Source organism: Lactuca virosa, chromosome 3 (assembly GCF_052849685.1).
Source record: "Lactuca virosa cultivar CGN04683 chromosome 3, Lactuca_virosa_CGN04683_v6, whole genome shotgun sequence".
Lineage (NCBI taxonomy): Eukaryota > Viridiplantae > Streptophyta > Magnoliopsida > Asterales > Asteraceae > Lactuca > Lactuca virosa.
This window is the reverse complement of record NC_136428.1, coordinates 105,094,053-105,115,659: the sequence shown is the minus strand read 5'-3', so window position 1 is coordinate 105,115,659 and position 21,607 is coordinate 105,094,053. Positions and strand designations below refer to the sequence as shown.

Here is a 21,607-nt window from a genome sequence, read left to right as displayed (position 1 = left end):
GATTCATAATCCGGTTCTAGCTTCTATTTTGATGTAATTGTTGTTTTCTTTTTCTAGATTCTTGCTAATTTTTTTATAAAATCTTCTGCCGTTCTAACAAAAAAAAAATTAATTCGTTTTTCTTTTATTGCTTAAGATGTAGAAATATGTTAGTCAAATTAATTAGGATTGTTAGTGTAATAAACGGTGATTTGGTAGTTTAGTTTCTGAAAATCATAATTTTTTCATTTACAATTCGATCGGATGCATGTAAGTTGTTATTTTATAGAAATAAAGTAACTTTCGGCAAAATGGATGCTAAATATAAGTAGAAAGTTATAACCTTTTTTTTTTTTGTTTATAAATGTTCGATTAATATAATTGTAAGTTTTTGAATATATAAAATAACATAAAAGGTATAAGATATTAGTTTGATTAAATCTAGATGCAAAATTCCAAGATGACTACTAACAATAATAATACTAATATATAAATAATAAATATATATGTGTTTGAAATATAAAAATACTAACTATTTTATCTTACTTTTCGTCCATAAAAACCAATAATTGTTTATATGAGGTATAAATACGTGAAATAGGAGGGGTAGGATAGTTGTGACTTGTGAGCACATGCCTTTAGAAAACAACTAAAATCTTCTTCTTTACAAGTGCTTCTTCATCACTTCTTCAAGCTCAATGCCACCACCATCTTTGCCGGAAAATGACGTCGAAAAATCTCATCACCACCACTCTCCTCCACCGGCGAAGCCCACAAAGCGAAAGCCTGGCGGTTGGAAGTCCATGCCTTATATTTTGGGTACAAATATGTTTATTTTTTCAGTTATTTTATCATTAAAAACGTGATGTTTTATCAGCTAGTAGTCTCAGCTAATCTGTCAAACATCATTTTTATTCATTTGTTACAACCAACACCGTCCTAAATCTCTCTTATCTTCCCGACATTTCCATTGCACATATGACTTGTTTTCCATTCTATCATTACCTATACATATGTCACAAGACTTGTTATAATTTGAATTTTCTTTAAAATATTGTTTACTTCTTTTTTGTAGGAAATGAATCGTTTGAGAGATTAGCCTCAATTGGACTGGTCGCGAACTTCACGGTGTTTCTAATGACAGTGTTTCATATGGACCAAGTATCATCATCGAACCTTATCAACATTTGGTCAGGAGTTTCCAATTTTGCCCCTCTCATTGGAGCTTTCATCTCCGATGCCTATGTCGGCAAGTTCTGGGTCATCGCAGTCTCCTCCTTTGCTACTCTTTCGGTAAATAAATTAACACTTTACACATAGCAGGGGTAGTTTTGTCTTTCTGCGGCTAATATTATGGTCATGGGTCTCAAAAACTTAAAATTAACACTTTACAAATACCAGGGGTAGTTTTGGGTTTTATCATGTTATAAAAATCGAGCACTTCACGTTATTTATTTGGATAATTATATTTTCATTAATAAATAAGAATATGTTTACAATTCTACATGGCATATTAATACTATTTATTAGTTTTATTATCATTTTGGCTAATTTAATAAACATATTTATTATCTTTTTCTTTATAACGACAACGATAATGAAGTAATACCATATTACCATGTAAAAGTTGTTTTAATCATTTTCGAAACGAATATTAATATTTGTTCTTTAATTGTATCAAAACACACACACATACAAACACACGTGGCGCACGCACAAAGATAGAAGATAAAATGGACATATAAAAAAAGTAAGATGATGTATGTGTAACAAGATTAAAAGGTACTTTCATAATTGGGAGGGTTCAAACGGAGTAAATAATTAGAAACGTCTGGATTTTGTCATCCCACTACGTCCCATACATCAAAATGTCCTTGTCTCATGATTAAAGTTCTACATTAAACGGCACATTGGTTTCCCTAAAAGCATGAAAGAACGTTCACAAACATTACATGGCCACAAGCCCACGACATGCACTATGAATTAGCATTGTCCAAATTATATTTCAAACTTACAATTTAAATGTCTTAATCGCAATATAGATATTAAATATTTTACAAATGTCAGCCATTATGCACAAATTATACAACGTATATAAAAGTTTCTTGATTTATGTAGGGAATGGTGACCATGACCTTAATTGTGGGACTACCAAAATTGCATCCACCATCATGCACCACTCAACAAGCCCGACTCAACCAGTGTCAAGCTCCAACCAATAGACAGTTTGGTATCTTGGTCTTAGCCCTCGGGTTCTTATCCATAGGGACAGGTGGGATAAGACCATGTAGTCTTCCATTCGGAGTTGATCAGTTTGACCCAACCACAGATGAAGGTAGAAAAGGGATCAACAGTTTCTTTAATTGGTACTACACCACCTTCACTATCATTGTACTCACTGCCTTGACCCTTGTGGTCTACATCCAAGACTCGGTGAGTTGGGTTTGGGGATTCGGTATCCCAACGATGCTTATGGCATGTTCCATTGTGTTGTTCTTTATTGGTACCCATGTATATATTTATGTAAAACCCGAGGGAAGTATTTTCTCTGGAATTGCTCAGACACTTGTTGCGGCTTACAAGAAACGTAAACTTGAAGTTCCTAGAGGTGAAAAGGAATTGACTAGAGGGAAATTATATGATCCACCTATGAAGGGAATGTATGAAGTCCCGAAGTTGCTTCTAACCGATCGGTTCAGGTAATTTATCTCTTTGGAAATATGTTTAATCGTAGAACATCTACAATGCATAAGTTAATGAAATGGTTGAATAAGATGGGATGTCGGGTTGACATTCAATGAATTAAATTCAACCATAATAGGATGCCAAGTTGGTATTCAGTTGATCTGGATTCGAATGACCGTTGAACCTTCGATACAAAAAGAAACAAACTTTTTATTATTCTTTTAAAATATGTTTGGTTTAACTTTATAGAGTTCAATGAATTTATAAATTAAACGGCAAAGTTCTATGAAAATAAAAATGATAATATAACAATCCAAACGTTAATTAAAAAGCTCAATGCACTGGGGGTACTCATGCATTTAATTAATGGTTTGTAAAGATATATCTTTTATAAGATGTTTAATATACAATATTTTGTTATGTATCAATTTAGGTGTCTAAACAAAGGAGCTATTGTAGTAGATGGTGACATAAACCCTAATGGGTCTAGAACAAGTGCTTGGAAGTTGGCTAGTATACAACAAATCGAGGAGGTAAAATGCTTGATAAAAGTTATTCCGATAGTAGCTTCTGGCATTATTTGTTTCACCGCGATACTCCAACAAGGGACTTTCACTGTGTCCCAAGCACTAAAGATGAATCGTCATCTGGGTCCAAACTTTCAAATACCAGCAGGTTCGATTGGTGTCATATCCATGATCACCATTGGGATATGGCTCCCTATATATGATAGGATTCTTATTCCCTTAATAAGAAAGATCACGAAAATCGAGACAGGAATCACACTCCTTCAGCGTATTGGAATTGGAATTGTGTTTTCTATTTTATCAATGATTGTTGCCGCATTTGTTGAGAAAATGAGACGTGATTCTGCAAATTACCACAACCGAGTAGATGGGGTTGCACCCATGTCAGTCATGTGGCTCGCACCACAACTGATCTTGATGGGGTTTGCTGAGGCGTTTAGTATTCTTGGTCAGCTAGAATTTTACTATAAGGAATTCCCTGATAATATGAAAAGTGTTGCAAATGCAATGTTCTTTGTGACTGCTGGTGTGGCGAATTATGTGAGTAGTGCGTTAGTTTCAATGGTGCATAATGTCACTGGAAAACATGGGCAACCCGATTGGTTGACGGCTAATATAAATGAAGCTAAAGTTGATTACTTTTACTATGTGCTTGCTGGATTAGGGTTCTTGAATTTGGTTTATTATCTTGTAGTTGCTTCTCGATATAGATATAAGGAAAACATTCGAGATATTGAAGAGGAACCACAATTCGATGTTGAGTTATATGGTATTAAAAAATAGATTAGTTTGTATTAAAGACATGCAATAATATTTTCTTTTGTAGTACTATGAAAATGAGTGATGACGGTTGTAGTTATTACTAATAAAAGAGTCATTAATGTAGTTTCAATATTTAAGACAAATGAAGGTTATATGTGAATAGTATTCAAAACGATGTTCTGTGTTATTTCTTGAAAAAATGTTCAAGGTTACAGTTAAAACGATTGGATCGTTCTTTAATTCACAAAGATAGTATAACATTAGAATAAAATTGTGAAGTTGTGTTTGTTGTGCATCTTTTAAGTATTGATGAAACAATACGTATATGACATTGGCCGATAATCTAGAGAAAGAAACTAGTGTTTACAATATTTGTTGCCAATGAGAATACTTGGGTAAAAAATACATTAGTGTTTTTGAAGCCCATGTTCATTTATGAACATCTGTTTAACCTACTCATGTTAATTTGATGTGTTCATTTATACAGGTAATTTAAAGCCATGTTCATTTATAAACATATGTTTATTTATGAAGACATTTGTTTAATTTTTTTGTTTTGAGCATCTGTTACGAGAATTGGTGGCCTCTTCCTAATCGATATTGTTGTAAAATACGACGGATCCAAATTGACTTAAATAATATTAGCTCAATGCGGAATGAGATCAAAAATTATCAAAGCGTAATAATCACAACGTAATACGAATAAAATAAATAGAATAGAGACACATGAATTTACGTGGAAACCCAAATCGGGAAAAAACAACGGGCGGAGGAAGCCGAGAAACAATTCACTATAATTTGCAGTGTTTACAGGGATTATGAAAGAGATTACAAATAGAGTGGAGAGCTAAAATATATGGTGGTGTATCATATATATATATATATATATATATATATATATATATATATATATATATATATATATATATGTATAGTAATGCTTTACTATACATATATATATATATATATATATATATATATATATATATATATATATATATATATATATATATATTGATTTTGGTTCGTGGGTTCTTGGGTTGAGGTTATAAGTTCTATGACTTAGGCTATTTATAGCCAAAACATAAAATATGAAAGGAAAGAAAGAAGATGTCCAAAATTGTAGGCGGAAAAGGTTTGTAGGCGCCTACCATCCATTCTTCATTCCAAAATTAACATATATATATTCATAGTCAAACTATGAATAGTAAATGATAAGTTACGGAAATAACCCCTGAACTATTTGCCACTTGCTAATTTTGGAGGTAACTTTTCCACAATCTCCACATTGACATCAAAATTAAGCAAGTCATGCTTTACGATTAGTTAAAACCTATAGCTCATCAAACTCTAAAACTTCCATAAGAACCTGCAATTTTATATAGAGAAAAAATTGTTTCCGAAAAAATAAATAATACTTCCTCCACCTACGAGCCTTCAGGCTCAACTGCGATCAGAAACACCCACCATGTCCAAACATAATTTGAACTTGGCTATAGGAAGACTTTTAGTGAACATATCAGCGGGATTATAATCTGTATGAATCTTGTCCACAACACAATCACCTTTTTCAATGATATCCCGCACAAAATGATAACGAATATCAATATGCTTTGTTCGGTCATGAAACATTTGATCTTTACTCAAGAAAATAGCACTCTGGTTGTCACAGAAAACTGTGGTCACCTTTATTCTATCATCGAGTTCTCCAAATAACCCCTTCAACCACATATCTTCCTTAACTGATTCTGTAATCGCCATGTACTCTGCCTCGGTAGAAGACAGGGCAACTGTAGACTGTAACTGGGCTTTCCAACTAACAACACTAGAGTATGGAACACGTGCCATGTAAGCCATATCAGTCTCATTAGTAGGACTCAAAGCGGATGATAGCTTGAAATGAGCTGCAAAAGGTGTGTTGACAGACTTTGCTTCGTGCATACTGAAGCGTCTTAGGACTTTCTCAATATAACTTTTCTGAGAAAGATGCAAGATCCTAGACTTCCTGTCACGAATAATTTCCATACCTAAAATCTTTTTGGTAGCTCCAAAGTCCTTCATTTCAAATTCAGCTTTCAACTGGTCTTTTAACTTCTGAATCTCCTTCATATCTTTTGCTGCAATCAACATGTCATCCACGTACAAGAGTAAGTAGATCTTTGAACCATTGTCACATTTCTTGAAATAAACGCAGCTATCATAGGTGCACCTGCTGAATTTGTGACTGATCATGAAAGAATCGAACCTCTTGTACCATTGTCTAGGAGACTGCTTGAGGCCATAAAGAGATTTGTTCAACTTGCATACGTAGTTCTCCTTTCCAGGAACTACAAAACCTTCAGGTTGTTGCATAAAAATCTCTTCCTCAAGCTCACCATTTAGGAAAGCTATAGTGACATCAAGTTGTTCTAACTCAAAATCGTTAGAAGCAACCAACCCCAACAATACACGAATGGAAGTATGTTTGACAACTGGGGAATAAATGTCAGTGTAATCAATACCAGGAATCTAACTGTAGCCTTTAGCTACTAACCGAGCTTTGTATCTTGGTTTATCATTTGGGTTGACAGGTTCCTTGAGCTTGTAGACCCACTTGCATTTAACTGGTCTCTTCCTTTTCGGAATAGGAACTAAATTCCAAGTACTGTTTCGCTGCAAGGATTCCATCTCATTTTGCATAACGAGCATCCAATCATTTGAGTCTTCAGATTTGATAGCCTCGTCATAATTCGCAGGCTCCGTTGCGGACTCAATATTATCAGCAACAATAAAAGCATAGGCAACCAAATCAGATTCAGCATACCTCTTCGGAGGAATAATCTGTCTTCTCGGTCTATCTCTTGCAATGCTTGGAGTAGTAGCTTGTGGTTGTGAAGGTGTTAAATCTTCACCAACAACATGCTCATCCGAAGAAGAAGAATCTTGATGCTGATTTGTACTCTGATTAGTGGTAGGTGAAGTAGGAAGCTCCACCTCCATTTGAGCATTCTCTTTATTTGCTTCGGATGATACATCTGATGCATCTGTTCTTTTAGAAGAGTCAGCAACTGGTTGAATCATAGCAGACTCATCAAAAGTAACATCTCTTGAGATGATAATTTTCTTCAAATCAAAGCTCCATAACTTGTAACCCTTTACACCTTGATTGTACCCAAGAAAAACGCATTTGATTGCTCTTGGTTCTAGCTTCCCATTGTCAACTCGTGCATACGCTGGACATCCGAATGGTTTTAAATCTGAATAATTGGCAGGTTTACCGGACCATAACTCAAACGGAGTTTTCTTCTAGATTGCTCGTGACGGTGATCGGTTGATAACATAGCAAGCAGTCGAAGCAGCCTCCTCCCAAAAAAAACTTTGGCAATTTGGAATTAGAAAGCATACACCGGACCTTCTCCATAATGGTGCGATTCATCCTTTCAGCTACACCATTTTGTTGAGGTGAATGGACTACTGTGCGATGTCGAGTAATGCCTTCCTTTTGACAATAGACATTAAACTCTTCTGAGCAAAACTCAAGTCCATTATCCGTACGAAGATACTTTACCACCAGACCTGATTGCTTTTCAACCTGAACTTTCCAATTTCTGAATGTAGAGAAAACGTCTCCTTTATGTTTTAAGAAGAAAGACCACACCTTCCTGGAGAAATCATCAATAATAGTGAGCATATAAATAGCTCCACCTTTTGAAGCAACTCGAGCCGGTCCCCACAAATCCGAGTGAACATAATCAAGTGGTCCTTTCGTTGTATGGATACCACTTGCAAACCTTACTCGTTTTGCCTTGCCATATACACAGTCTTCACAGAAATCCAAATCAACAATCTTTTGTTGACCAAGTAAACCTCTTCGACTCAATTCTGACATGCCTTGAAAACTCATATGGCCGAGTCGAAGGTGCCAAAGACGGGACTGATCTAGATCAGAAAGAGACTATGAAACAACAGCAGCATCACTCGAAATTGTTTGCCCGTCAAGAAAGTAAAGATCTGAGGTTTTTCGTTTGGCTCTTAGTTTGTCGGAACCGTCTTTAAATACCCTGAGAACTCCACCTTTACCAGCAAACTCGTATCCCTTTTTGTCAAAGGAACTGAGAGATAACAAGTTTCTTCTGAGGTCAGGAACATATCTAACATTCCCCATGGTTCGAATAACTCCGTCAAACATATGGATCCTGACTGAACCATGTCCAAGAACTGGACATGTAGTATTGTTACCCATCAACACATAGCCCTGGTTAACCTTTTCAAATGTGTAAAACCAACTTTTGTTGTGACACATATGAAAAGTACAACCAGAGTCGAGTATCCAATCACCAGTGGAATCCAGTTTATCTGAATAAACTGTCAAAAGTTCTCCAATACCTTCGACCTCAGCTACATCGGCTTCACCCGAAGTGCTAGCTTGTTTACCATTTGTTGCCGTCTTCTCTTTTTCTTTATTCTTCAACTTGAAGCATTCTTCAAGCACATGTCCCTTCTTGTGACAATAGTTGCAAAACTTTCGTTTGCCTTTTGACTTGGATCTGGTTCTGTTGGAAGATTGAGAAGTTCTACTTCTCTCTGTTGTTCTTCCTCTGGCATTCAAACCTTCGGCTTTAGCATCACTTGAACCACCACCAGTAATATGCTTCATCTTCTCTTTGGAATCCAAAGCTGTATAGACTTCATCTAAAACTAGAGTGTCACGGCTATAGATAATAGTATCACGAAAATGGCTATAGGATTCTGGCAACGACGACAGTAAGAATAGAGCCAAGTCTTCATCTTCATACTGAACATCCATATTCTCTAAGTTATTTACTAACTCTTTAAATGTGGATATATGTTCAGTTAAAGAGCCTCCTTCAATCATCTTGAGATTGAACAATCGTTGCTTCAAATGCAACTTGTTTGGTAAGCTCTTGGTCATCAACAGTTGCTCCAACTTTAGCCATAAAGAAGCCGCTGACGTTTCTTTTAGAACATCTTGCAAAACATCGTTTGACAAGTGCAAACGAATCTGGGATAAAGCCTTCAGATCTTTCATCTCCTTTTCTTCTTCGGTCCATGTATCGGACATCTTATTGAAACCCAAGAGCGCCTTGTGTAAATCCATCTGAATGAGAATGTCTCTCATCTTTACTTGCCACAACGGAAATCGGGTGTTACGATCCAGTAGTGGAATATCGTATTTTACCGAAGTCATGATTAATTACTTGATAAAATGATCCCAACGAGCTAATATCACAACCCGGATGCTCTGATACCAATTGTTGTAAAATACGACGGATCCAAATTGACTTAAATAATATTAGCTCAATGCGGAATGTGATCAAAAATTATCAAAGCGTAATAATCACAACGTAATACGAATAAAATAAATAGAATAGAGACACAGGAATTTACGTGGAAACCCAAATCGGGAAAAAACCACGGGCGGAGGAAGCCGAGAAACAATTCACTATAATTTGCAGTGTTTACAGGGATTATGAAAGAGATTACAAAATAGAGTGAGAGAGCTAAAATATACGGTGGTGTATCAATATATATATATATATATATATATATATATATATATATATATATATATATATATATATATATATATATATATATATATATATATATGATTTTGGTTCGTGGGTTCTTGGGTTGAGGTTATAAGTTCTATGACTTAAGCTATTTATAGCCAAAACATAAAATATGAAAGGAAAGAAAGAAGATGTCCAAAATTGTAGGCGGAAAAGGTTTGTAGGCGCCTACCATCCATTCTTCATTCCAAAATTAACATATATATATTATAATATTAACCACCCTCCATTCTCATTTCCAAATTCACACTTATATTACTATTCATAGTCAAATTATGAATAGTAAATGATAAGTTACGGAAATAACCCATGAACTATTTGCCACTTGTTAATTTTGGAGGTAACTTTTCCACAGATGTAATCAATTGCTGAGTTTTTTTTTTTTGATGGGTTGTCTTAAATTTTCTAAACATACGCATATGTTTATTTTCGAAATCAATATGAAAATATCGTATAAGTCACGATTTTCATGGATACTGACGTATTTAATGGGTTTCAATATTCATTTTAAGTTACATAGTATTTTGATTTTACCATTATACTCTTAATAAAAATAATCTAATCTAAGGGTTAACATGTTGATTTTCGAAAAATATGATTTCTTACATATTATCTTTCTAAGGGAGGAAGAAGTCAATCCCTTCCAACCCACTCAACTCACTGTCACATCAACGCCACATCAGATTTTCTCTTTCTTTTCTCTTCCAACCCTCCCAACCCACATCACATGGAAACTCTATCTTTCTCAACACACTAAATTTTCAATTTTAAAATAAATACATACTAATTAAAATCATTCAAAAATAATTAACAAAAATATACAAAACTAATTCACAAACTAATAAAAAACATAAAAACACAAATTGATACAAGTTTTTTTGCTTGAGGTACCATTAAGTAATACAAACAATTATACATGTTCTTGTATTGTTTTATTAAAAATAATAATAATAATAATAATAATAATAATAATAATAAAGAAAGGGACGTAAAACAAAAAGTGGCAGCTTTAATCATTCACAATTCACTTCACTATGTTTGAAATGAAAATAAAATAACACTATGATATATTTTGCATCACAAAAGGATGGGTGGGTTCACCAAACCGCCAACATGCAATAAACAAGTTGGAACCGCAGGTGCAAGGTATCATATCTATGCTTTACCGCCGGTACAGCCGGGTCCCAATTCCCAAACCACTTGTGACTCCGTCCTCCCTAACATGTATGTTCCTTCTTTAAATTACTAGTTATCTTTTTAATACAGTTTGTTTCATGAAACATGGACCAATAAGACATACCCTTTTAGATATTTATTTACTTTTGACTTTTAAGCGTTGTGTTCATGTGACCCGATCTTTGTTTTATACATATCTTTTTCAGCCACTATCTTACCATATTATTTGCATGCTTTATTATCTTCTGGAATAATTAAATATTATATGATGTAATAGACGTAGACTCTCACCAAAAATAATGTACCATCAAAATTCAACACATTGTAATACACTTTATAATATGAGTTTTATTGAAATTATAAATTTAAAAAGAAAGAAAGAAAAAAACTGGAGCATCATCGTGTGATGCAGCGGAAGCGGAAACTAGGAAGGATTAAATGAGAAAAATAGCAACGTTTCAATTGATATTATGAAATTTATTAGAATATTGATTGAAATCGCAATTGTGATTTGTGATTATTTTTATTTGTTCATACTAAATTGTTTATTATTTTATATATATAAATATAAATTTATCGATTTTTCGTATTTTGATGATACTTTGTGTTGAGATAAATGGTTAATGATTTAATGGGTAACCAACATTGATTTTTGTTCATATTTTGGTAATCATGTTTTTGGTGTATGGTATATACGGTTGACCAGTAAACTTGTTTGATAAGTTTAAAGTAGTGTAATATTATTGATAATTAATGGTGATATTATCCTATTATGAATATGTCAAAAAAAAATTACTAGTCAAATGTATACAAAAAATACATGGTTATCTAAATGTTCACAAAAAAACAAAGTCGTTACCCATTTAGCTCATTAACCCTATAGAAAATGACAATACTCTTCCAAGTGACCATTCTGAACTCTAACTTATTTTGAACCTCCATATATAAATCAAAGTCCAAAATATAGGGAAAAAAAACTAAAGAAATTTGATGAGATGAAGAATGAATTTTTCCTTGGCTGAACATACTATGAACCATGTTATTTTTATGTATTTTGTTGTGCGATTTATAATCAAATAGGCGAAATTTTAGCTCTTGAATGCAAATACTTATGGAATGTGTGCACCTTACGGACTGTGTATTTTATTTTTTGTATTTACGTTGTTAGTGTGTTTTTGTGGGTGATGATGTTAGGTCTATTAACATGACCTAAACAACATGATCATACTACATGACAACATCACATGATTGCACCGTATGACATCACACACCACCCAACAGCATTGTCTGACAGCACAACCTAACCCCTGACTAGCTGAACCTAAACCTGATTGGCCAAAGTCTGTCCTAATTGTTCATTGACCTGACTCTATAGATAGAACATCTCCTCCTTTACGAGGAAGATCTCTCATTTTCATATATGAGCCTCCACTATATACATACACTTATCCTACAAAGATGGTTCTATAAATCTAAGAGAAACCATCTTCTCATACACATTGATCTAACTTGATCATCAGAATTTGCTCATGAGGTACAATCCCAGGGGGTTCTAACAGTTTTGTTCTCCAATGGCAGCTAGGAATCAAATCGGAAACTCGCTAACGACACCTACTCCAGATCTATGATCCAGATCCGACACCAAAACCCGATGACCCAATTATATGTCACATTAGTGAGTCTTATGACTATTTACACTTAGCATAAAGAACCCACTATTACAAAAATTGTGTCCGAATATGAAGAACATGTATAGAATAGTATGTATATTTAAGTTTGCCAGGGTGTCGTACACGTTTAATCGTTTATACCAGTTCATAATAAGATAATATCACCGGTAATCATAGTGATATTACCCAATTAACCTTAAGATAAATTACTAACAACATATCAGTGAACTTGATCATTTATGATAGTTACAGTAGTGTAATAAGTGTTGAAAATCGGATGATATTTAGGATATCATACTCAATGAAAAATGACATATAATTTATTAATTTAATGTGTGTTGAATGTCCGTAAAACATCATATTTAAGTAGTATAATATACATAAAGCATACTTCATGACAATATAAAGAAAAAACACTTTTTAGCGGAAGCGGAAACTAGGAAGGATTAAATGAGAAAAATAGCAACGTTTCAATTGATATTATGAAATTTATTAGAATATTGATTGAAATCGCAATTGTGATTTGTGATTATTTTTATTTGTTCATACTAAACTGTTTATTATTTTATATAGATAAATATAAATTTATCGAATTTTCGTATTTTGATGATACTTTGTGTTGAGATAAAGGGTTAATGATTTAATGGGTAACGAACATTGATTTTTGTTTATATTTTGGTAATCATGTTTTTGGTGTACAGTATATACGTTTGACCAGTAAACTTATTTGATAAGTTTAAAGTAGTGTAATATCATTGATAATTAATGGTGATATTATCCTATTATGAATATGTCAAAAAAATTACTAGTCAAATGTATACGAAAAATACATGGTTATCTAAATGTTGACAAAAAACAAAGTTCGTTACCCATTTAGGTCATTAACCCTGTAAAAAATGACAACTCTTCCAAGTGACCCATTCCGAACTCTAACTTATTTTGAACCTTCATATATAAATCAAAGTCCAAAAATAGGAAAAAAAAACTAAAGAAATTTGATGAGATGAAGAATGAATTTTTCCTTGGCTGAACATACTATGAACCATGCTATTTTTATGTATTTTGTTGTGCGATTTGTAATCAAATAGGCAAAATCTTAGCTCTTGAATGCAAAGACTTATGGAATGTGTGCACTTTAAGGACTGTGTACTTTATTTTTTTGTATTTACGTTGTTAGTGTGTTTTTATGGGTGATGATGTTAGGTCTATTGACATGACCTAAACAACATGATCATACTACTTGGCAACATCACATGATTGCACCGTATAACAGCACACACCGCCCAACAGCATTGCCTGACAGCACAACTTAACCCCTGACTAGCTGAACCTAAACCTGATTGGCCTAAGTCTGTCCTAATTGTTCATTGACATGACTCTATAAATAGAACATCGCCTCCTTTATGAGGAAGATCTCTCATTTTCAGATATGAGCCTCCACTATATACATACACTTATCCTACAAAGATGGTTCTCTAAATCTAAGAGAAACCATTTCCTCATACATATTGATCTAACTTGATCATCATAACTTGCTCATGAGGTACAATCCCAGGGGGGTCTAATAGTTTTGTTCTCCAATGGCATCTAGGAATCAAATCGAAAACTCGCTAACGACACCTACTCCAGATCTATGATCCAGATCCGACACCAAAACCCGATGACCCGATTATATGTCACATCAGTGAGTCTTATGACTATTTACACTTAACATAAATAACCCACTATTACAAAAATTGTGTTCGAATATGAAGAACATGTATAGAATAGTATGTATACTTATGTTTGACTGGGTGTCGTACACGTTTAATCGTTTATACCAGTTCATAATAGGATAATATCAACGGTAATCATAGTGATATTACCCAATTAACCTTAAGATAAATTACTAACAACATATCGGTGAACTTGATCATTTATGATAGTTACAGTAGTGTAATTAGTTTTGAAAATCGGATGATATTTAGGATATCATATTCAATGAAAAATGACATATAATTTATTAATTTAATGTGTATTTGAATGTCCGTAAAACATCATATTTAAGTAATATAATATACAAATCATACTTCATGACAATGTAATGAAAAAACACTTTGTAGTGATATAAGTAAAACCTAATTTGATACGGAAAAAATATCATATGATAACAACAAATTTATATCAGTTTGTATATAAATATATAAATCCAAGACAAACTCAAGTAGTCAACCAACTATTAGCTTTCAACTATAGCATCTAATTTCCAATTTCCAACTAAATTTTTTCTTCCAAAATTTGTTTTATATTCAAAGAACAGTGAAAACATATACTGTTTTATACTATGTACTTATGTAGTATTTAGGCCCACAGCGAAAGCCCATATTCTCCCCTGATCATTACACTATAAATTGCTTCCTTCTTCCTTTCGTCTGCTCACAAGCGAAGCTTTCACTGGTAAAACCCTCTTTCAAAACCCAAAGAAAAGCTCCAACGCGCATAAAAAATGGAATCATCGGGTTCTTCTCCATTGTCTCCGATTCATTTTGCATTAGCAACTTTATTTGGTGCTTCAGTAATGGCAATCTCAGCCTTTTATATACACAAGCGCAGTGTTGATCAAGTCATCGACCGACTCATCAAGCTCCGTCGACGGCCCGATCGTCTTTTAACCGACCACGAAGATTTCTCTGGATACGAAGATGGAGATATTGATACTGATGATAGAGTTTATCTTGATGACGACGACGATGATGATGGTGATGATTATGTGAGGAATACTCATGCTTATGGTATGTCGTGCTCGTTGCCGAATGTAGGGCTGGCTAATGAATGGACGAGTGAGAATGCGAGTAAACCGGTGTCGTTTGGTTCATTGGAGAAACTTATTTCGGATAACTTGCCACCTCTTCGAATGAATCAGAGACAAGGTACGTTTCATTTTCATTTTGTATATTCGCACTCGTAATTTCATTACAGTATTAGGTTATAACATTTGTGATCAATGGAACTTCATCTGTAATTAATTCGTAATTTCAGTACAGTATTCGCAATTTTGGATAATTTTTCCGATGGAAAAGAAAAAGAAACGAATCTATTGTTTATCTCTTCATATTCTCCAATAGAACAGATTGAATTTGAACCTAAGCTGAGCTGCAAGCCCTTAGGTTCCATGGATTTTTCAGGATGAAATTAAGAAAACAGATTGGGTATTTAGTATAGACTTGCACAAAAACTAGTATTGTGTGTTGAATCTGCTCAGAAAGATCAAAGTAAAGTTTCAGTTCTGTTATGCAGGAGATCATCACCATGATAATCAATCTAACCCTAAGATGAGAGTTGGTTCTTATGGTAGAATTCATACACCAAGATCACCAGCTAGCTATGCATATGATGGTGCTGACAATTCTGATGATGATGGAACTGAGACTGCTGTTGGGGAGGACACTGAGTATTTTGATGAAGGCATAAACTCTTCAGCAAATGTAATTTCAAAAGTATTTAATCTTTTTAATAAACTATTTTCTTACTTTACTATCCATTCATTCCATATTTTCTACTTATCTTATTTCAGGATATATACTCAAACATTCAAAGTATGTCATTGGTTCCTACACAACCTGAAAATGCAAACAATGATCTAACTAATTTACATAGGAAAGTTGCTAAAGAAGTCAACTCAACTGTTGACCATGGCAATGAGAAGGTGGAACTTTTTTCAGAGAACAACATTCCAGTCAATGATGGCAACAACATTTTACCTGAAGCAACAATGATGAAAGGTAACTAACTTTCTTCCTATTCTTCCCTTTGTTACTTTAATCTTTGATCTTTTAAACAAATATAATCATTATTAACTTCTTCTTTATTTTCTGTATCAAGAGTCATTGAATCATGAAGAGGAAGAAGTTCGGAAAATGATACGCGAATGTTTAGACTTACGCGATAAATATGTTTTTAGGGAAAAGAATATTCCATGGACACATATGGAAGACTCTTCTTTATCTATTAAACATGACAAAAATGACCCCTTTCGATTTATACCAGTTGAATCAACTAAAGTAAGTTTCCCTAACCCTAATTTCCAATGAATTCAACAAATTAAATCAGTTATTTTATCATTTCTTGATTTTCTTACCCTTTTGTTAAAAATTTTCAATCAGCACCATTTCAAGATGGAAGATGGAGTTATACATGTCTATGCAAGTGAAAATGGTAAGTCTGTTAATTAAATTACGATTTTACCCTTATACTAATGTTTTTTTTTTTTTTTTTTTTTCAATTCTCAGATTCTGTTGATCTCTTTCCTGTTGCAAGTGCAACAACTTTTTTCACTGACATGCATCACATTCTCAAAATAATCTCTGTTGGAAATGTTCGTTCTGCATGTTATCATCGATTAAGATTTCTTGAAGAGGTAAAGTTTTCTGATATTCTTTAAAACTTCATTCATTTGATTTGATTTGTGTGAAATTACGATTTTACCCTTATCCAATGCAGAAATTCCATCTTCATCTGTTAGTGAATGCAGATAGTGAGTTTTTAGCTCAAAAAGGTGCCCCTCATCGTGACTTTTACAACATTAGAAAAGTTGACACTCATGTTCATCATTCTGCTTGCATGAATCAAAAACACCTTTTGAGATTCATTAAATCCAAATTAAGAAAAGAACCTGATGAGGTATGATATTTATAAACCATTTATTATCCAATTGTTATCAATTTGAGTTCAAATATCTATATTTTATTATTTATAAATTATAATGGATAATGTTTTGTAGGTTGTTATATTTCGTGATGGACAATATCTGACACTGAAAGAAGTCTTTGAGAGTTTGGATTTAACAGGGTTGGTAGTAAAGTTTATTAATTTATAATTTTATTTTTTTGTTTAATTACTAAAAAATTAATTTTCAGGTATGACCTTAATGTTGACTTATTGGATGTCCATGCGGATAAAAGTACATTTCATCGATTTGACAAATTTAACCTCAAGTATAATCCCTGTGGACAGAGTAGACTCAGAGAAATCTTTTTAAAGCAAGATAATTTGATTCAAGGTTGTAAAAAATTAATATAATTTCCATGTTGTTGACAAATTTTTTTATATATTTTTGTTTAACTGATTATATTTATAGGTCGTTTCTTGGGAGAGTTGACAAAGCAAGTTTTATCAGATCTTGATGCAAGTAAATACCAGGTGTGGTTACTTACTTAAATGCTTAAATTACTGAAATTCTGAAATGAACTAAAAGTGTAAAATGACCATAATGCCCTTTTTGTTCCAGGTGGCGGAGTATAGGGTTTCCATATATGGAAGGAAGCAAAGTGAATGGGATCAGTTAGCAAGTTGGTTCATCAACAATTCAATTTACAGTGAGAATGCTGTTTGGCTTATTCAAGTATGTTTTCATTCCTCATTTTCTCAAATTCATTAAAAAATAAATCAAAAAACTTGGCAAATGGGAAAGTAATTGCAAAAAGCTCAATGAAGGATATTTTGGTCTTTTTACAAAATTTGCAAACCAAACACAAAACAAGAAAGAATCTCATTCGATTTCATTCTTTCCAAAAACATTAAGCCAACCAAACACCCCCTGAGTGTCAATTCATTATTCATGCATATTTGACCATTTTACCCTTGGTCAGCTTCCACGACTCTACAACATATACAAAAGCATGGGAACAGTGACATCCTTCCAGAACATTCTAGACAACGTCTTCATTCCACTTTTCGAAGTCTCAGTTGACCCAAAATCTCACCCTCAACTCCACATTTTCCTTATGCAGGTAAATAAATAAATATAATATTCGAAATATTAATTTCCATAATTTAATAAAATAAAATATATATTTTACAGGTAGTTGGGCTTGACCTTGTGGATGATGAAAGCAAACCCGAAAGGAGGCCTACTAAACACATGCCAACACCATCTGAATGGACAAATGACTTCAATCCTTCATACTCATATTATGCTTATTATTGCTATGCTAATCTCTATACATTAAATAAAGTAGGTGTTTTATTTTTTTAGTAAGATATAATATTTTGATATTTTTGTTATTACCCATTTTTACTTTTGATTGTTTAACATTTATATTTTAATTATCTCAGCTCCGTGAATCTAAAGGACTGCCAACAATCAAATTGCGTCCTCATTGTGGAGAGGTTATTTGATTATTATTATTCTTTTAATAATTAAACTTTTTTATATTCTAATTTATGATTAAAATAATTTTAGGCGGGTGATATTGACCATTTAGCAGCTGGGTTTCTTCTATGCCATAATATTTCACACGGGATCAATCTACGGAAATCTCCCGTATTGCAGTATTTATATTATCTTGCTCAGGTTACTTGCCTCAATTACTATTTACAAAATTCAAAACATTTCATTTTATATTTAATTTAATAATTAAAAATTTTAATTTTCCAGATTGGATTGGCTATGTCTCCATTAAGCAACAACTCCCTTTTTCTAGACTACCATCGAAACCCATTTCCTATGTTTTTTCAACGAGGGTTAAATGTGTCACTTTCCACGGATGACCCGTTACAAATCCATTTAACAAAAGAGCCATTGGTCGAAGAGTATGGTGTTGCAGCCAAGGTATAGGTGTTTAAATTTGTAATTGGTGAAATTACTATTTTACCCTTGATATATGATTTATGGTTATAGGTTTGGAAGCTGAGTTCGTGTGACCTTTGTGAGATTGCGAGGAACTCTGTATACCAGTCTGGATTCTCGCATGCAGCAAAGGTATTGGTTTTTTTTTTTTTTTTTGGTTGGAAAGATCAAGGAAGGGTAAAATGGGAATTTATTGTTTATGGTTTGTAAAAAATGTAGGCACATTGGTTGGGAGGGAAGTATTTCAAGAGAGGGCCTGAAGGGAATGATATACAAAAGACGAATGTACCCAAAATGAGGATTAGTTTTCGACACCAGACATGGACTGAAGAAATGCAGTATGTGTATTCAGGACGTGCCAAATTACCTCAAGAAGTTGATTTTTAATTGCTGCAACTGCCAAATGGAATTTCAATCACATTATATAATATATTATTATATGTTATGTTATAAACTTATATACTTATCTATCAGTTATAAATCTTATAAAAAGTAGATAAAACTCATTTTTCCATAATTTAAAAGAGTCCTTTTTGAGCACCATAAAGGACTCCTCCCTTAATTTCAACATTAGCCCCATCTATTGTTGCCATAATAATGAGACATCCATTAACCTACAAATTTCATGTTACTATCAATTAATGACTTCCTTCTAACATTATTCCCATTAAAAGGATGGCATTTCTAATGTTCCATAGAATCCATCATTTAGTCAGAATAATCGATTTCAAAGCAAGCCTCTTTGTCATTGAAAGGTTATCTGAGTCGATCCAATGCACATCTTCAAGTGTGGAGAAAACAAGAATAGTAAATAGTAATATCTCACCATTTCTCAACATAAGCCCACAGATGATTGGGGACTTTACATGAAATAAGAAGATGCTTGAGATCTTCCATATCCGAATTAAAATTTACAAACAACACACATCACCGAAGGAAACATCAACTCCTTTCGCATCGAGTTTAGACGAATAGGCAAGCTATTGAGATGACAACGCCGATAAAACATATTATTAATCTTCCTTGGGAGATACTTATTCCATCTAGTTGCAATAGTACAATCCCAAAGAGAGTTACAGTTAAACCCAACAACCTTTCCAAAAATAAGTAGATGCCCTATCATCTACATTTCTTTTGGTAGCATCCCCGTCATTAAACCCGAAGTCACTGATTAATTGAAAAACATTTTATCACCTTACACCATAGAGCTTCACTGCTATTGAGAAAATGCCACTTCTATTTGAAAAGAACAGCCTTAATAAAAACATCCAAAGAACCAATATTCAAACCGCCTTTTTCTTTACTTGCCAAAACACTCTTCCATTTGACTCGATGCAATTTTCAATCACCTTTTTCTACGCTTATTGATATATATATTATGACAAATCACCTTTATCCTGAATCTTGGTTTTGTCTCTATAAGATCAATGGTCAAAGAATGTGTTTTTAGTTTGATTGGTACTAACTTTTTTGGTAATTCAAATTCGATTATAAACAAAGCGTTCTCCTATATGCTATTAACACCAATATGGATGCCAGTTTGGACACGGCCAACATGTCGGGTGTGTGGCTCGACTCTGGCTTGCCATGGTCCGTGATCTCCCCCTCTCTTGCAAAATACTAGTAGCATTATATATATATATATATATATATATATATATATATATATATATATATATATATATATATATATATATATATATATATATATATATATATATATATATATATAACCCTTATCATTTTAAACCAAACCAATTCTCTTGAAAATGTCTTCGTCTTCCTCTTTGGAGGAATTTCAATTTATGGTGGAATTTGTCCCTTGAGGTTGGTAAAATGTTGCCGCAAACATACCACATTTTATGCAATAACAAAGCTGAAAATTCTCACTGAAGAGATCGTAAAGTTGCCCACCAACGTTTGATGCAATAATATTTTGACAAGCATGCGGTTTTTCAAGGCTGTTATTTTAGATGGCAGTTCTTAATGTACAAACTATTATATCAACAAATAGTCGAAGATTTGACGAGAGAGTATAATTATTTTCGACAACGTTTCGATGCTAGAGGTACACTCGGTTTCACTCCACAACAAAAATGCACAACCGCATTTCGTCAACTTTCATACGACATCACTGCCAATACTTTGGATGAGGGTTGTAGTAAGTCTTCTAGGACCACACAAGATAGTCTACACAAAATTTGCAAAGTTGTGATTATGATTTACAGTCCACGATATTTACATACACCATGGTTAATATACATGAAGTGATCATGGTCATCCGAAGGTTATACTTGAAGCAGTGGTCTCACATGATTATTGGATTTGACATGCCTTTTTTGGTTCTCCTCGTCCGCTTAACGACATCAACGGTCCTAATCGGTCACCGCTATTCAACAACATATATGAGAGATCTGCACTAGATTCTTCTTTTCAAGTGCATACAACATAGAACGTCATATAAGTATGACTATTATATTGTTGATGAGATCTATCCCGAATATGTATTTGTTAAATCATTTTCCTATCCAAATGATACTAAATTGAGAAAATTTAAGAAAGCTCAAGAGAGAGCTAGGAAGGATGTCGAGCGAGCCTTTGGAACTCTTAAGAAACTTTGTACTTCCT

At 33.4% G+C, this 21,607-nt stretch overlaps 2 protein-coding genes across 2 annotated transcripts; both read left to right on the top strand.

Annotated features, from left to right (window-relative positions):
• Positions 1–584: 584 nt before the first annotated feature.
• LOC145166335 (protein NRT1/ PTR FAMILY 2.13-like) lies at positions 585–4,128 on the top strand. Its single transcript, XM_079085288.1, has 4 exons — positions 585–798; positions 1,055–1,272; positions 2,098–2,678; positions 3,098–4,128. The coding sequence occupies exons 1-4, from the start codon at positions 678–680 to the stop codon at positions 3,972–3,974; spliced, it is 1,797 nt and encodes a 598-aa protein (XP_078941414.1). The 5' UTR covers positions 585–677; the 3' UTR covers positions 3,975–4,128.
• A 10,651-nt stretch (positions 4,129–14,779) lies between these two features.
• LOC145166334 (putative AMP deaminase) lies at positions 14,780–19,437 on the top strand. Its single transcript, XM_079085286.1, has 18 exons — positions 14,780–15,281; positions 15,649–15,836; positions 15,926–16,133; positions 16,234–16,412; positions 16,515–16,566; positions 16,641–16,768; positions 16,852–17,031; positions 17,132–17,199; positions 17,268–17,410; positions 17,489–17,550; positions 17,639–17,752; positions 18,000–18,140; positions 18,212–18,364; positions 18,466–18,519; positions 18,593–18,703; positions 18,788–18,961; positions 19,031–19,111; positions 19,199–19,437. The coding sequence occupies exons 1-18, from the start codon at positions 14,858–14,860 to the stop codon at positions 19,364–19,366; spliced, it is 2,628 nt and encodes an 875-aa protein (XP_078941412.1). The 5' UTR covers positions 14,780–14,857; the 3' UTR covers positions 19,367–19,437.
• The last annotated feature ends 2,170 nt before the right edge of the window (positions 19,438–21,607 follow it).

Excerpts from the sequence above, each read along its gene's own strand:
- LOC145166335 (XM_079085288.1), top strand. The coding sequence starts at position 678 with ATGCCACCACCATCTTTGCCGGAAAATGACGTCGAAAAATCTCATCAC. Across the intron at positions 799-1,054 it reads GTCCATGCCTTATATTTTGG|GAAATGAATCGTTTGAGAGA; the intron begins GTACAAATATGT and ends TCTTTTTTGTAG. Across the intron at positions 1,273-2,097 it reads CCTCCTTTGCTACTCTTTCG|GGAATGGTGACCATGACCTT; the intron begins GTAAATAAATTA and ends TGATTTATGTAG.
- LOC145166334 (XM_079085286.1), top strand. The coding sequence starts at position 14,858 with ATGGAATCATCGGGTTCTTCTCCATTGTCTCCGATTCATTTTGCATTA. Across the intron at positions 17,551-17,638 it reads TTGATGCAAGTAAATACCAG|GTGGCGGAGTATAGGGTTTC; the intron begins GTGTGGTTACTT and ends TTTTTGTTCCAG. Across the intron at positions 18,520-18,592 it reads TGCGTCCTCATTGTGGAGAG|GCGGGTGATATTGACCATTT; the intron begins GTTATTTGATTA and ends AAATAATTTTAG.